Source organism: Aulonocara sp. 'chitande type north' Nkhata Bay, linkage group LG11 (assembly GCF_057382095.1).
Source record: "Aulonocara sp. 'chitande type north' Nkhata Bay isolate Kocher_YH1m ecotype deep benthic linkage group LG11, A_spYH_male_GT1.1, whole genome shotgun sequence".
NCBI classification, from domain to species: Eukaryota; Metazoa; Chordata; class Actinopteri; order Cichliformes; family Cichlidae; genus Aulonocara; species Aulonocara sp. 'chitande type north' Nkhata Bay.
The window spans coordinates 12,987,934-13,003,126 of NC_141354.1; the positions used below are offsets into that span (position 1 = coordinate 12,987,934).

At 44.4% G+C, this 15,193-nt stretch overlaps 1 protein-coding gene across 5 annotated transcripts in view; it reads left to right on the forward strand.

Moving 5' to 3' along the window:
• The window catches only part of znf516 (zinc finger protein 516), a 66,508-nt gene that overhangs the window by 41,042 nt on the left and 10,273 nt on the right, over positions 1-15,193 (forward strand). For all 5 annotated transcript variants that reach the window (XM_086310638.1, XM_086310636.1, XM_086310640.1 and 2 more), the window contains exons 2-4: positions 5,007-7,240; positions 10,393-11,703; positions 14,690-14,794. In XM_086310638.1, the coding sequence (XP_086166764.1) occupies positions 5,473-7,240; positions 10,393-11,703; positions 14,690-14,794 (3,184 nt within the window). In that variant the 5' untranslated portion in view covers positions 5,007-5,472. The remainder of the gene's footprint in view (positions 1-5,006; positions 7,241-10,392; positions 11,704-14,689; positions 14,795-15,193) is intronic.

The following is a 15,193-nucleotide window of genomic DNA, read 5'->3' on the forward strand; positions in this document are numbered from 1 at the left end:
GGATGAAGCTTGGTTTTTACATCTGCCTTTGCGACGGCACTGCTGTGTGAAAACAAATCTGTAAACAGATCCTCTGCTTGCACAGTTTGACACAGTTTTTGTTTTTTGTTTTTTGAGATTCTCTCCAGATGTGAACCCCGGAAGATCCAGAAACAAAAAAACCCCAAAAAAAACGAGCCAAGCTGCTCTGTAAAGGTTGCGCAGGGTTGGGAAAATGAGAACGGATTTCCTCCTCTTACCGGTTTACAACTGCTAGGGTTTGGCGTTCAGAAGGCAGATCAGCTGAGGTGAACGTGTCAGGAAGGAAGACAGGAAAAGGATTGTTTTTTTTTTTCTTCTTATTTGATGCAGCAGTCATTATCAGCTGAGTGTGTGAGACTCAAAGGAAGCTTAAGTGTCCGTTAATGGCATGTCTGATATCTGAGTGGCAGTTTTGCCAACTGGGTTTAGACTGATCATTGTGTTTGAGGGCGATCTGTTTCCTGCAAGTAACCAAAAAAAGGTTAAACACTCCAGTTACGAAGTAGCTGAACTAAACACAGTAAACTAGGATCATTTTCCAGCTATGTGCTCTCACCATCTCCAGTCCTATTAATTCCTCCCCTCTTACTGTGCACGAGGTTAATTAGCTGGAGGATGTCAATGGCAGTCACAAAGTGGAATGGGCTCCGTGTCTCAGAGAAAAACTCCTATCCATTTATTGTGCCACGGTGATCTTTAGTAGAGCTTCTATCTCTTTTTGTTTTTGATGACTTTGATGATTGGTCATTTTCTCTGTCTCTCCTGGACTGTTTCTCTCTCCTTAAGCCAATTTGTCTTTTTTTTTTTTTTTCTTCATCCTTTAGCCTCTATGGCGACAAGCCTGCATTGTTTCCCTTCTGGTGGTTAATCTCATTACATTTCAATTGGCACATGTGCTTGTCTGGTGGATGACAGGCTTACAGTTGAATAGTCTCAACCCCTCCCAACCCTCTTGACCCCCAGTCAGCAAGGCCATTTAATAGCAAATAAGATCATTATCCTCTGTTTTTAGCGCCAGAACTGGAAAAAACTACTAAGTACTAATGAGTAACATTAGGCTGGAGACAGAGAGCAGATGGAACAGATTGAGGGGAAACTGAGGTGGATAAATGGCTGTGGGTAGATGGCTTTGTTTTCCTTATTGTCCCTCATCACTTGAATTTCTGTCTGTTACAGTGACAACTGGAGTCTTCTCGTGATAATATTTGGCTCATATAACAGTTTATGAATATCTTCTCTAAGATAGCTACATAAATTAAACACTGCGCCATGGGTCATGGTGTTAAAAAATAATAAGGGCTTAGCAATTACAGCAGCAAACTGTGGTGCTCTTTCAGGAGGCTGCACAGATGAAATGCAGATCATGAACTTACAGTAGTAATTATTCTACATACAGTGATACTTCTAATGCTTCTGATCTAAATCAGCAGCTATGCTAGCGGCTCTGTGACACTAAATTTAGTGCAGTGCGCTGAAATTCTTAAAATGGCATTGAAATATTGAGCAGGTCTATTGTTATCTAGTTTTCTTTGTATTAGCATGTTAGCATTTGTTGCCACTAAAAACAGAGTGCAGTTTAGACAGATGAGGATTTCATTAGTAATTCATTCATAAACTGACAAACTCTTGTATCAATTCTATGCAAATCCACGACACGACATCAAAGCCCAGTGCATCCAATAGGCCTCAGTCACACAGGCCTAGAGACCTGTCAGCAACCCCCTGTCAACCTCCGTTTGCTAGGGAAAAATGTGTACCTTTTGACCAGCTGCTGTCTGTCACCAGCTAAAATCAGTATCAAAGAGGGTGTGACACCAAAAACCTTGGAGTTGCTTTTGTTTCCATCAAATTGCTGCAGTTTGCATGGACGGTGGCAAACTCCTTGCAAGTGAGCGTAGCAAAAGGTGAAAAATTGCGATTCAAACCTGAAACAGAGAACATTTGACTTCAAATAAAAGTTGTGCTTTAACGCTGCGTCCCGCACGTTTCAAAAGGAACAACTTTTGCGCATGGACTTTTCACAATTTTATTTCTCATTTGGAAAGTAGCTTCCAACTGATTGCAGACTAGTCCGTTTTTCCTTGCAAACGGTTGGTGACCATAGCAACTTGCTAGCAACCAAAGCAATTGCACGGAGGGTTTTCAGTATAGTACAACCTTTTGTTAACTGGTGTTTGCCAAAAGGTTGCCGACCACTATCTAGGCCTGTTTGCCTGGAGCCTTACATACTGAGATCTTTTTAAATTGATAAGCAAAAACTTTGAAAAGGACCACAAAGGTCATATTTGGGGTGGCTGTAGCTCAGGTGGCAGAGCAGGTCAGCCACTAATCAGAAGGTCGGTGGTTCGATCCCAGGCTGCCTCCTGGCTGCATGCCAAATATCCTTGGGCAAGATACTAACCCAGTGTTTGCCTACTGGTGGTGGTCAGAGGGCCCGGTGGCGCCGGCAGCCTCGCCTCTGTCAGTGCGCCCCAGGGCAGCTGTGGCTACAATGTAGCTTGCCATTGCCAGTGTGTGAATGGGTGAATGACTGAATGTAGTGTAAAGCGCTTTGGGGTCCTTAGGGTCTAAGTAAAGCGCTATACAAATGCAGGCCATTTACCATATTTAATCGCCTGCATTTGGGTTATGCATGTCACTGCCATCCACAAAGCCATGCCCTTAACACTGTGTATGCTTTTACAGGTTGACAGTTTTCAGTTAAACAGAAATAAATTATGATTAACTGTATTATGTTTAGACAGTTGTCTCGATCTGATACAGTACTTTATTTCAGGGTAATGTGAGGCACAGCTCCACTTATGGCAGCAATGGTACGTCTTCACTATAAATCTTAGCAGACTAAGCTCGCCCAGAGGAAGCATGGTAGCCTACTGAGGCTGATTTCAATAGCATAAATCATTCTTGAGAGATAGATAGCTTAGGTGCAGGGTAGTCATTTTCAGTGCAAGAATTTAAGACACATGATTGTTCTGGTGCTAACTTTCCTCCTCCACCACCTTATACTCTTATGATTATGATCAATTATCCACTTATAATTAGAGCTCGGCAGTAACTCAGCTCACGGGTTCTGACACTTTATGTATAAGCCTGTAATAATGTTGTCAGTCAGATTTCACATAGTTCATGCTTTCAGGCAGGTTTCCCATGGAAATCTTTTCATGCTTGAGAGTTTTGTGATAGTAACTTATGTGATATGTCCGGTTTTATAAAGGAAAATGTTTCCTTGTTTTAAATCAACAGGGCTGCCTTATGCATTGATGTTTTAATGAGCTGACGGTTAGAAAAGAATAAAGATGTGAATGACCTTTAATCAGTATTGTGAAAGAGTGGGACAGCCCATGAGGAAAAACGTCAATATGGTGAAAAGTAGGCACTTTGAACAGTATTCAGGGTACACTATGGCTAATTCAGGTTAGGCCTGGATTTTCGGGATTATTGGTATAAAGAAATGTCGTAGACACAAACAGTTTAAGAAAATCAGTATTTCACCTGTTCATGGAAATACTGTGTATGCAGTCAACACGGAAGTTTCTGTTTGTCTCATCGCTCTCTCTTATCTATCTCTTTCTGTTTGACTCTCTCTCTGACCCCATTCAACTCCAGTCGAGAAATAGAGCAAAGCAAACTGTCTGAAGAGCCACTTCCTGTTGTGTACTTAAGATCCCTGTCATGTGATAGAATCAGTTGAGACGGGTGCATGAGGCCACTGTGGGGAGGGAATATGGTGGCACTGCTGATGTTGCTGATGTGAAAGCGACCCCCCACCACCACCACCACCACCACCACTCCTCCAGCACAACCCCCACCCAACTCCAACCCCGATTGTGTAAAGTGTCGACTCAGCCATTGTGTCAGAGCCCCCACGCTCTCCTCCCACCCACATCCCCACCCGACTCGTGCACAATCACTGCACACACATCCACGTGCATAGTGGCAGCGAACAGTGCAAGATACAGACTCACAGTGTCCTATAGACACACACGCGCACACACACACACACGAACACACACCTAAACCCTGTACATTTTTGTCAGACTGTTCGGTGGGCAAGAAGGTCAAGTGCTTATCACCACAGTGAGCTTTGAGGTCCAAGAAAGGTTAGGAAGCTGCTTTTTGAATAGGGTAGCCATACATACTATGGTATGTATATGAATACATTATACTTGCTAAACTTGTAAACATTGCTATTATGAGAATGGAACTGCATTCATGATAAAATATTCATACCAAAATGCTTACTGTAGGTTGATAGTAACTGTAATAGTTCTATTATGAAACCTTCAAAAGGAAGATTCTGCAGCTGCTTTTTTTTTTTTTTTTTTTTTAAATGTTCTGCTGCAAAAAGTGACAATTAGTCCATCATTTTAAAGTGTGACTTGAAATGAGAGCTATGGATGAGTCATTTGGCTCATTGTGTCTTTTTCTCAGCAGTGCTGTCAGTGACTGCTGACTTTATCTGTTGGGAGTCTATGTACAAAACAAGTCCATTTGCGCAGGGCTGTGCAGCTTTACATGGCTTTGGAGGTACAATTCAGGGACGCACGTGATGGTTATGAAGCAGATTTAACACACAGACAATTATACGTTAGGGCTACATCATAGTAAAAGATGCAAAGACATCTTTCTTTACCTTACACAAGCGTGTGTAGCTTTGTTAGGTTAGTGACTTTATAATTAAGTCAGCACAAAGTAACAAATCATAAACAACATATCAAATGTTATTCCTCGTTGCTTCGTTTTAACATTTCTTCCATCGGAACTCCAACAAGCAGGATAAAGGTTGTTTTTTTTTGTTTTTTTTAATAAGAATATGTCAGACCCCGAGATCCTTGCATCTGATAAGCCCGGATGTGGCATATACATCTATGGCTGTGTACACAGCCACTACAGTGGCTTGTTGAGGTGGATTTAGAAAACTAAAAGTCTTCTTGAAATGATGCGCTGCAGCTGAACTAACATGCCTTTCTCATTTTTATTCACAGGTGGATAGTATACGTGTGGGTCCCCGCTTAAAGAACGCTCGCCGTTTGGCAGTACAATGAAGACCAGAAGAGTAGCGAATGACCACCTCTGAGGCAGAGACCTTCAGACATGCCACTCCACCGACACAATGACATGAAACTGCGTGAAACTTTCACATTATTTTGACAAAGAGATTGTTTAAATCTCAGTTATTATATGCCGACCTTTTCGACCCTGAGAGAGCAAATGACAAGTAGCTGTTTGTGATTTGAGTCACCGAGGATGGCTATATTGCGTGGCATCCAGTGACTAGACTTCAGCTGCTATATTAGTAGCCTGATCGAATGATTGAAGGCAGATAGTGTTTTCAACGTGCCAACAAGGACGCATCAGACATCTCTAGATGTACAGCTGCAGATAGCAGTAGTTATAAATACTTTTTGAGCTTATGAAAGGCCACCTAGACAGGGTAGTTTAATTCATACCATGAATCCCAGAGACAGTGTGGACGTAATGGAGACTCAGTCAGGAGGTCAGAAGGAGAAGTTGAGCGTAGACAAAGCCAACCCTAAAAATGAGATGGAGGCCGAGGACGACAAAACTCCTGGGAGTTACGACTGCAACATCTGTGGACGCAGCTTTCCTTTCCTTAGCTCTTTGTCGCAGCATATGAGACGCCACACGGGTGCGCGCCCTTACAAATGCCCCTACTGTGACCACAGAGCCTCGCAGAAGGGCAACCTCAAAGTCCACATTCGCAGTCACAAGCTGGGCACGCTGTCTAGCCACCACTCCAATGAGGATGAAGATGGTGCTGCTGAGGAGGAGGAGATGAGGGTTTCAGAGGGTCTCGATGGAGGCACCAGCCCAACCAAGAGCAGCTCTGCCTGTAACCGGATGATAAATGGGGATGGCGGTGAGGAAACCCGTAGGAAAGTCCCTGTGAGGAGCATGAAAAGGGAAAAGTCCGTCACTGAGCAGCGGCCTTACTGTTGCCGTTTGTGCGGCTACGAGGCCCAGCGGGAAGACCAGCTCCTCAGCCACATTGAGAAGGTCCACATAACAGCAGACACAGAAGAGGAGACCGCTGTCAAGGAGGAGGCTGCGACCGAAGCTGACGTCATCCAGCCCCAGAGTGACGGGACCTTCCCTTGTGAGACTTGTGGTCAGGTCTTCTCCCAGTCCTGGTTCTTGAAGTCACATATGAAGAAACACGCGGGGATCCTGGATCACTGCTGTCGCATCTGTGGGAGACGTTTCCGCGAAGCGTGGTTTCTCAAATCTCACATGAAAACACACAACACCAAATCTAGGTCACGGTCAAAAGCAGAGTCAACTGAGCATCCAGCCACCATCAATGATGTAGCCCAGGATCCTGATATTGTTACCGGCTCCGTTACTTCTGTCTACCAAATGTGCTCCAAATGTGGAAACCTGTTTCACAACAGAGAGAGCCTAAGAGCCCACGATAAAGTTCACAGTCTCGGCTATAGCAGGAAGTCCCCGAGCCAAGGGAGGCCCGATGATGATGAGGACTCCCCAGCTGCTAAGAAACGTTTCCTTGACTACTTAAACCTCCAGCCTTTTGAGGGAAAGAACCAGGATGAAGAGGAGGAAAGTGAGGAAAAGATAATAGGTCAAAGAATCCCAGAGCTAGATCCAGTTTGCAGTTACCAGGCCTGGCAGTTAGCCACTAAAGGAAGGGTTGTGGAGCCGGTAGAGTCTAGTTACAAGGCCTCTTGCGGGGCAGGAAGTATCGGAGAGGAAGCCCTAGCCGGTGCTGCTGTGGTTTTTGAAAAGGAGAGCAGCCGTTATGTCCTGCAAGGTCAAGAGAAACGCAGTTCGGGTAGACGCAGCAGCTCCGGTTTGGGAAGCCACACCTCTTCAGGGGACCGGACACCAGACAGCCTCAGTGATTCCGAGTACCGGCCTTCGTCTCGTCAGGACAGAAGGCGCCCATCCCAGTCGCAAGCTTCTTCCTGCAAGTCCAACGAGTGCTTTGAGTGTGGCAAGGTGTTCCGCAGCCGTCACCAGATGATCGTCCACCAGCGGGTTCACAGGAAGGATGGAGGCAGGGCCTCTGTTGGAGACAAGGAAAGAAGCGCAAGAGATGAGCGATGGGGCTCCACCAGTGACCCAGAGTCAGGTTCTCCCAGCTGGCCCAGCACCCCGGGATATGGAGATTCTCCACCAGCTTCCACCCTTGGAGACCAGGCCTCAGAGATGGGTACTGCAAACTCTGGAGAGCTTTCGGGTTAGTAAACAGTATTTTCTATTGGCTTAATCTTGTTTTATTCCCTTTTTATTTGTTTGAAATAACCCTCTTCCATTATAGATGCCACATAATATATAATATACGCAAAGAGCTGAGGATCAATTAATGTGATGATAAGGAGTCTAGTTAAATAAGCTATGACCAACAATTCTATCAAAATATAATGTGAAACATAAGTGTAGAACCATATCCTGAAGGATTTTAGGCTCAGGAGTGATTGTAGTGCTTTTAAAGCCTTGCAGTAAATATCTGCTGATGAAATGTGCTTTGTGAAGCTGCAGCTTCTCAGCTCATCAGCCTTTATAGAGTGGGAAGTAGAGCCACCATGTGGCAAAATGTCCAAGTTACATATTTGTGCACGGCACTCTATAAAAACAGAGTGCCGCTCTTAGATGCCATTATATATGGTCAATAAACTTTAACAGTTGCCGGAAAGTCAGTTTACAACAGTGCCATTATTATGTAATGCAGAACAATGAACGGTTAGCAGTTAAATGAGAGTTTGTGCCTTTCAGCGGCATGTCAACAGAGCAGAGGACATTTTTGGAATGCCTATCATTTTTTTCACCTCCACAACCAATAAACACTGCTAAGCAAAGGGGGGGAAAAAAGGAGAAGAAGAAGAAAGGACACCCATAATCATGGGTTAAAAATGCTAAAGGAGGAATTCCTGCGTTACAGCTCTCTGCTGTTTATCTTTCAAACTTCAGATTTCTGTCTGCACAGCTACGGGACGGCGGATAGCATAGAATTGTTGTGATTGTTTCTATTCCTCCCTGCTAGTACAGAAATGCAAAAATAGCAGCAGCATTTCTTCAGGCCTGATCGAGCTGTGCGCTATTTCAGGTCTTCCTGTCTCAGGAAACTCCCCTCACCTCCCTCCTGCTTATATGTGTGTGAATATGATTTTTTTTTTCTCTCTCTGATTTGTGTCTTAGCCATGAACACATGTTTGCTTGCTTCCCTTAACACACTGGTATTGTTTATTATATAATAACAAATTATTAGCTTTACTGGGAACATCAAAAAGTCATTGAAGGCAGGCTCGGACTGTTTTTTTTTTTTTTTTTTTTTATAGTTGTGCAGCACTGTGAGGAATTCACTCTCTAAAAAGAACAATCTGAGACTGCGCTTGACTGTGTGAGATTGTGTTAGTTATACTAGAAATGCCTAAAATCTCTTTTAAACATTTAAAAAATATTTTTACGTGTGTACAACAGTGATGCAAAATTACAGTTTAGTGTGCACATTGCTTCATCGAGGGAAGGTCAAAGGTAAAATGAAGGTAGCAAACACCGCTGAATCCACCGTTCCAATATCCGAGCAGTGCTATCTAGCTTAGATAACGTCTCTTCATCAGAAATCACTGTCACTGAGGTCAGGTTGGATTTTATACACAGAGGGTGTCAGGATCAGTCTGTTGAAACATTAAATTAACAGTTAGCGATGAAAACGTATTTAGGATTCGGCGATTAACTAATGTGTTTTATTCTCAAGCAGCAAAAGATTTTATTTATCTGGCCATCCATCCTTTTCCTCGTTACCTTTCTTCCTCGTCTGCCTGCTGACTCTTCTAATCTCTAAGGTTACCTCCTGTGACACTTCCACTGTCACTCATCCACTCTCCTTACCACTGAGCCAGCCAAGCAGCCTGATGTTTGAGGGATTGGTTATTTATAGCGTCACTTTCCAGTGAGGGGCCATGCAGGCTGAGAGGACGCTCCTTTCGAGCCACCACACTATTTGTGTTTACTAATACACATATGTTGTGTACTCCACCCTTTATATGATGGCCCCACACCACTGGTTATTAACTGAATAACAAAAGTACTGGTTTGGTAACCAGAAAACATCAGTTGTTCCACTCTAACTGGTAGTCTACCCTGTGCCACGCTTTACCTTTGGCGGGGTCCTGGGCTGTGAGCGCTGGCCAACGTTGCCAACAGGAAGCCAAATGGAAAAACAGATGGCAGATTGCTGGTGCTGTAAAAAAAAAGAGGAAGGATTATGGAGAATACAATAATGTGCTACTTAGAGTATCTGATGTATTTTATCATACATATGAGTCTGCATGTGCGATTACCCTGCCTCTGGCAGTCTTTCATACTGAAAAAGTCTAACTTTAGGATTGTTCTTCCTCACATATATATTTTTTATTTAAAACCAAATATTGCTACTCATTCTACATCTATTACTAGTGTTTCCATTCAGTTTGATATCATCGCCTCTGTCAGCGCGCCCCAGGGTGGCTGTGGCTACAATGTAGCTTGCCATCACCAGTGTGTGAATGTGTGCGTGAATGGGTGGATGACTGGATATGTAAAGCACTTTAGGGTCCTTAGGGACTAGTAAAGCGCTATATAAATACAGGCCATTTTACCATTTACCATTTTACCATCATTATTAATGATCTCTGTTCCTGTTGAAAATTTGGACACTTAGGGAAATCCAGTCATAACAATCACATTCACTGTTAGAAACCTGTCAACTGCCACCTTGTGGGGAGTTTATAGAATTGCACCTGCATGGCTTAGCAGCATTGGCTCAGTACATTTAACACATGCAATGTAAAGCAGTGCCAGCATAAGAGCGTGCCAGTAAATAAACCAGTTTTACAGCCCTGTAACACTCCTCATTTGTTTATATGTCAATAAGGAGTTTATTGAACTCTATGGCAATGTTCGATGCTATGTTGTAACTATTTCCATCCATATGGACTATAAAACAGCCCAGCAGTTGCCAAGGAAATGTACATCTCTCTGAAATAATATTCAAATATTTATACATAACCTTCACATGAGTTTTGCATGGTCACAGACTATTACTGAAGAAATACCAAATCTTAATGAAATGTTAAAATGTAATTTTGTTTTGTTTTCTGCTATTCTGTATATTCTTGCATTAGTAGATATAATTGTTTTATTTTAGTATGCATAAAATAAAAAGAGAGGTTTTGGAAAGACTGATCAATGCTGCAGCCTGGTGGACATTTACTAAAACTACATCTAGTCGAACCAACATGAATGTGAAAGAAATGATCCCTGGGTTAACTATTAAGTGTATTAAACTATAATCAACATGACATCCTTTGTAGCCACTGACCTTTTTGTTGTTGTTGCTTTTCCCTACAGATGAGAAGCCTTACATCTGCAGCATGTGTGACTTTGTCGCCACAGATTCACAGGCCTATTTAACTCATGTCCGTGTCCAACATCCACCTGCCTCTAAAGATAGATCCAGCACCATTCCCAGTCCCAGCTCGGACAGAGGAACTCCCAGCAGTAATATCAAACTTAAGAAAGCGCTTCTTCATGGAGTAAACAACTCTACATCCCCTCCTGGCTACCGTTCAGCTCAGTCCACTGCACTCGATCCCAGCGTAGCACCTTTGGATCTATGTGTCAGGGCTGAGGGCATCAGGGGTATAGCCTCTTTAGCCTTGGACAAGAAAAGCCTCCCTAGCCACAAGTGCTCCTTCTGCTCTCACTCCACCCGCTACCCCGAGGTGCTCTGGATGCACCAGACTGTGGCTCACCGCATTAATGGCAATAGTTCCAATCTGGCTCCTAAATGGGCTCTTAAAACCAACTCAAAAGGCTCCAAGGACAGTTCGTTATCCTCTAGGAGACGCACAGGACCTCCACCTTTCCTGGAAGGGAAGGAGTGTCAGCCTCTCCCTTCGCTGATGCGCACCCAGCGCACACGGCCTCCAGCGTGCTCTAGCGAGGCTCTAAAAAAGAGCAAGCCAGCCAGTTATTCAGCCACACCATCATCATCTTTTGCTCCCTGTGCCTCTTCCTCAAGGGGCCCCTCTTCTAGCTTGGGCACCCAAGCTGGGAGAGTCCCAGCACGGCCAGGCAGCAGCAACATCAGACCCACGGAGGACCACACTCATCAGTCACGCTTCAGACCCAAAGTGGAAGTGTACCCGCGGGGAAGCTCGCTGTCATCCTCCAGCTCCTTGGAGAAGAACACTGGCACCCCTTCACGCCCCTCAGCCCCAACTGCCGGCTCCACTACATCTTCCAGAGCTGACCGCTACTTGTTGCCCCAAGAGGGACTGGGTTTCATGCTGTCTAGCAAACACGGCCTAGCAGAGTACAGTCGAGCTAGGGGCACCCCTCATCAGCAGCTTCCTAATCCTCACAGCCAGGTTCGGGCTAACGCTACGAGGCCCAGCACCATTACCCACAGTTCAACTGCAGGACCCAACTTTGGTGCCTCGCAGGCGAAGGGTGGCGCTTTTCAGAATTCCTCCTGTCCCTCCTCATCCTCTTCTTCATTACCTTCAGAGGCTCGCAGGGAGGTAAAGCAGGAGCCAATTACCGAGACACCAGAGACGCCAAGTGACGTCCTCGGCTTCCTCAAAAACTACAGCCCTCATGAATTTGCTACCATGTACCACCGCTGGGGTGCAGCCAATGCCCTCATGGATCCTACTGGTAGGCATCAATTTATTTATTTTTATGGCTGATTTACTTTTGTTTGTGAAAATTAGCAGTGGCGTAGTCCAAGTTCTGTTTTATTGTGTTTTTATAATGCCAAACATTGGAAAAAAGCTGCACTGCAGAAAGTCCCTCATCATAAGCTCACATCCAAAATGCCCAGAGGGCCTTGGCTTTGCCAAATGTCAGGAGTATGTAGAAGAGTATTTTCCAGTGTCTGAGCAACTTTTTCAGCTGATATGATTAGAAGTGATTAAACCTGACAAGCTATCGAAGAAAAAGACACCAGCAGCCTCAAACATCCAAACTTGTAGAGCAGGCACACATATTTCTCTTTATCTCACACACTTGGCACTCCATCTGGGAGAAAGTGATCGACAGGCAAACACACACACAGTCTGATGAGGTTTTTAATAACGATGGGATCCATTAAACGAGCGCACACGTGTGCTCGCATGTTTGTGAGGCATAATGAAAGTCTTTATCTGAGGCAGCATGTGTGTCCATATGTGCCTGAAATTTTTAGATGCAAAAGGAACGTGTGTTTGTGTGTGTGTGTAGCCTCTATTTATTTATTTTTTTGTAATCGTGAAAGACGTGAGAGAACCTTTGCTACTCTCAGGTCTGCGAGGCATGCCTACTCTCCAGCTCCACTCTCCCAGAAAGCTGTCACAAACTGTTTAGGTCACGGCTCTGCCTGACGAGAGACTCGCACAGATGCGAATGGAGGGAGGGAAAACAGAGAGAGGGAACAGAAGAGGCAAAGAGAGAGATGAGACAGAATAATTACCCCACCAGCTGCTTTGGAAATGGTCATTACCGAACATCCGTATTATTTGCCCATTTTCAGTTGTGTCTCTGAGGTCAAGTGGGGCTGTGTGGAGCCAGGGGTCAAAGACAACAGCCCCAGAGCAGACGCATGACATCGCTGTCACCCGTCCAGGCGCATATCGTCACGATCTGCCTTAGCCCTTTGAGTCACACGCGATAAAGTGACCTTTTTTGAGCAACTGAGTCTTTCTCCCTTTCTCTCTGTAATATGTGCACGAGTGTGCGCGTGTCTGCTTGTGTTTTCCGTCCAGCTCTGTCTTGTCTTTCATTAGTGCGTCAGTGAGAAGGGCTGGCGGCCCAGAGTAGAAGTAGAGTATCCAGAGGCCAGCAGTCGGGCTGCCAGAGACACTCTCTGTCACCTCTTCCGCATCCCTGTCCTCCTTGTTCCCGCAGCTGCCCCCCCCCCACATCCCTCCCTCTCTGCCTACACACATACACAAATGTACCAGAGTTATGGGCACTTCCCAGGTATATGCCAGGCCTTAAGCTTATGGTGTTTATGCGTCCTCTTTTTTGTCAACGAGAGAGGTCCGAGGCAAGCACGCATGTGTGTTGTCATTAAGTAGACCATCCTTAAATGTCTCTCGTCCTCGTGCTGCCCCTGCATTTACATGCAACGCAGGGGGGAAAAGAAAAATCCGGCACGAGTGACGTGTCTTTGCTGCATAGCTGTCGAAATTATGAACACAGAGCGGGTTTTATGGTGAATTCCTGCTCTTTTTAACCACTTTTTAGTATGCATTCCATCTGGTTTACAAAGCACAGGCGGGCTTCTTGTCCCCTTAACAATTAATTTCCCGGTGGCGTTTTTCTTATACTGCCTCGTTATAGCTTTAGAGCTCTGATTAGATGTGGCGAGATAAAAGTTGATTGATTTTCCCGCGCTTTCCTTTTGTTGTAAATCAATTTTAAAGTAAAATCCATGTAGCGTTAAAGGCGTCGGTGAGTTCTCTGTTTAATTTTGTTTACCTAAAAGTTTCGCAGATTCTTCTCGCAGGATGTGTGCTAAAGTAGCATAGTGAACTTTGTGATTTGTGACGTCAAAGTTAATCGGTTCTTTTCCGGCAGTATAAAATTTACAAGTTCGTCCTGTTGACCCGCATTAAGCTGGCATGGCAAATTGATGGTTTTTGTCTAAATGTTTAGTTATTGAAAATAACTGCGTAAAAGCAGGACGTAACAAAAAGGCTGAAGCCAGGGAGTGTCCGTTTAGTCATGTGCCATCAAGGAAAACTGACTTACGAGCTTTGAGCGTGTGTTATCAACAAGTTGATTTCTTTTCGCGTTTTAAGGACATGAACATGTAAAGGTGAGCGGTGCATGTAATGTCGCAGTTATTGCATTATTATGTGTGTGTCTAAATGATGCCAGTGTGTGCCACAGCCCGTGCTTCACTTTCCTCCCTTGGCCCAAGCGCGCATATATACAACTCTTATAACTCATACACATGCCAACACACACATGCGCACACACACACATACCTGACATGTGACACACGGGCAGCGGAGCGGGCACATCACAGCCGGGGCGTTTTAATTGCCTGTAATTTATGCGGTGTGTGTGCACGCTTTGTGTGTCTGGCTGTCAGCCTCTGAGATGATGGTGTGTGACAGCTGCAGTCCAGCCCCTGGAGCTAGCCGCTCATAATGAAACATTAGACATACTAATGATGCCTGCGCGAGTCCACTACTGATGCTACCTACCTCCACCGCTCCAGCCAGGCTCTGCGCTTTATGTACACCCACTCACTTTCTGCCTGAATCCGACCTTTACGTCTTTAGACAAGCTGTGGAAAAACTGCCACGTGAAAATGTCTTCCTGTTTGAAATAATATGACTCTGATGTTCACTCTTGACCCATTTTATTAAAAGAAAAATCCTAAATGTAAAGCCTATGCAAACTCAGAGTATTCTTTGTCCCCTAATAGTCCATTTTCTTACACACACACACACACACACACACACACACACATACATATATAATATAAATTGGTGTTGTTGTTGTTTTATCTCTGTTCTAAGAATCAAAAGTTCAAATTCACTGCATTTGGCCTCCTCTAAATCCAGAATGGCTTGCAGTGGTTTTGACCTCTGGAATTTGCAGAGCCACCATTTAATCCTGTGTTTCCTCCCTCACGTGTTTGTGTGCGCAGGGATGCTGAGGTCTCTCATGCGGCAGGGACAGTATTTCTGCAATGAGTGTGGGAAGAGTTTCAGCCAACCCAGCCACCTGCGAACTCATATGAGATCCCATACAGGTAAATACAGCCATTACGCACTGGGGAAAAAAAAAAAAAAACCCCAAACAGAAGCAAGTACATATTTGTCACACACGTGCTGGATCTAATGTAGAAGTGTCTAAGCCTTGGGTTAAAATCGTCTTCACTCTCACTTTTTTGAGGTGGATTTCACAACCTTTGTTTGTCACAAAAAAATTTAAACAATGAAAAAAAAAAAATCTAACAAATGCACATTTGACTGTGACAAAATGTAAGGCCACTCATATGAACTAAGTATAGTGAAATCCTGTGACTGCAGTAGGGCTGCAAATGTGCTAATTGATAGTAAAAATGACAGATTAGATGCTTATTTGCACCAGTATTGACACCAACGCGGCCATCTTCGCCTCCTCAAATTGACACAACTTCACTAGTGTT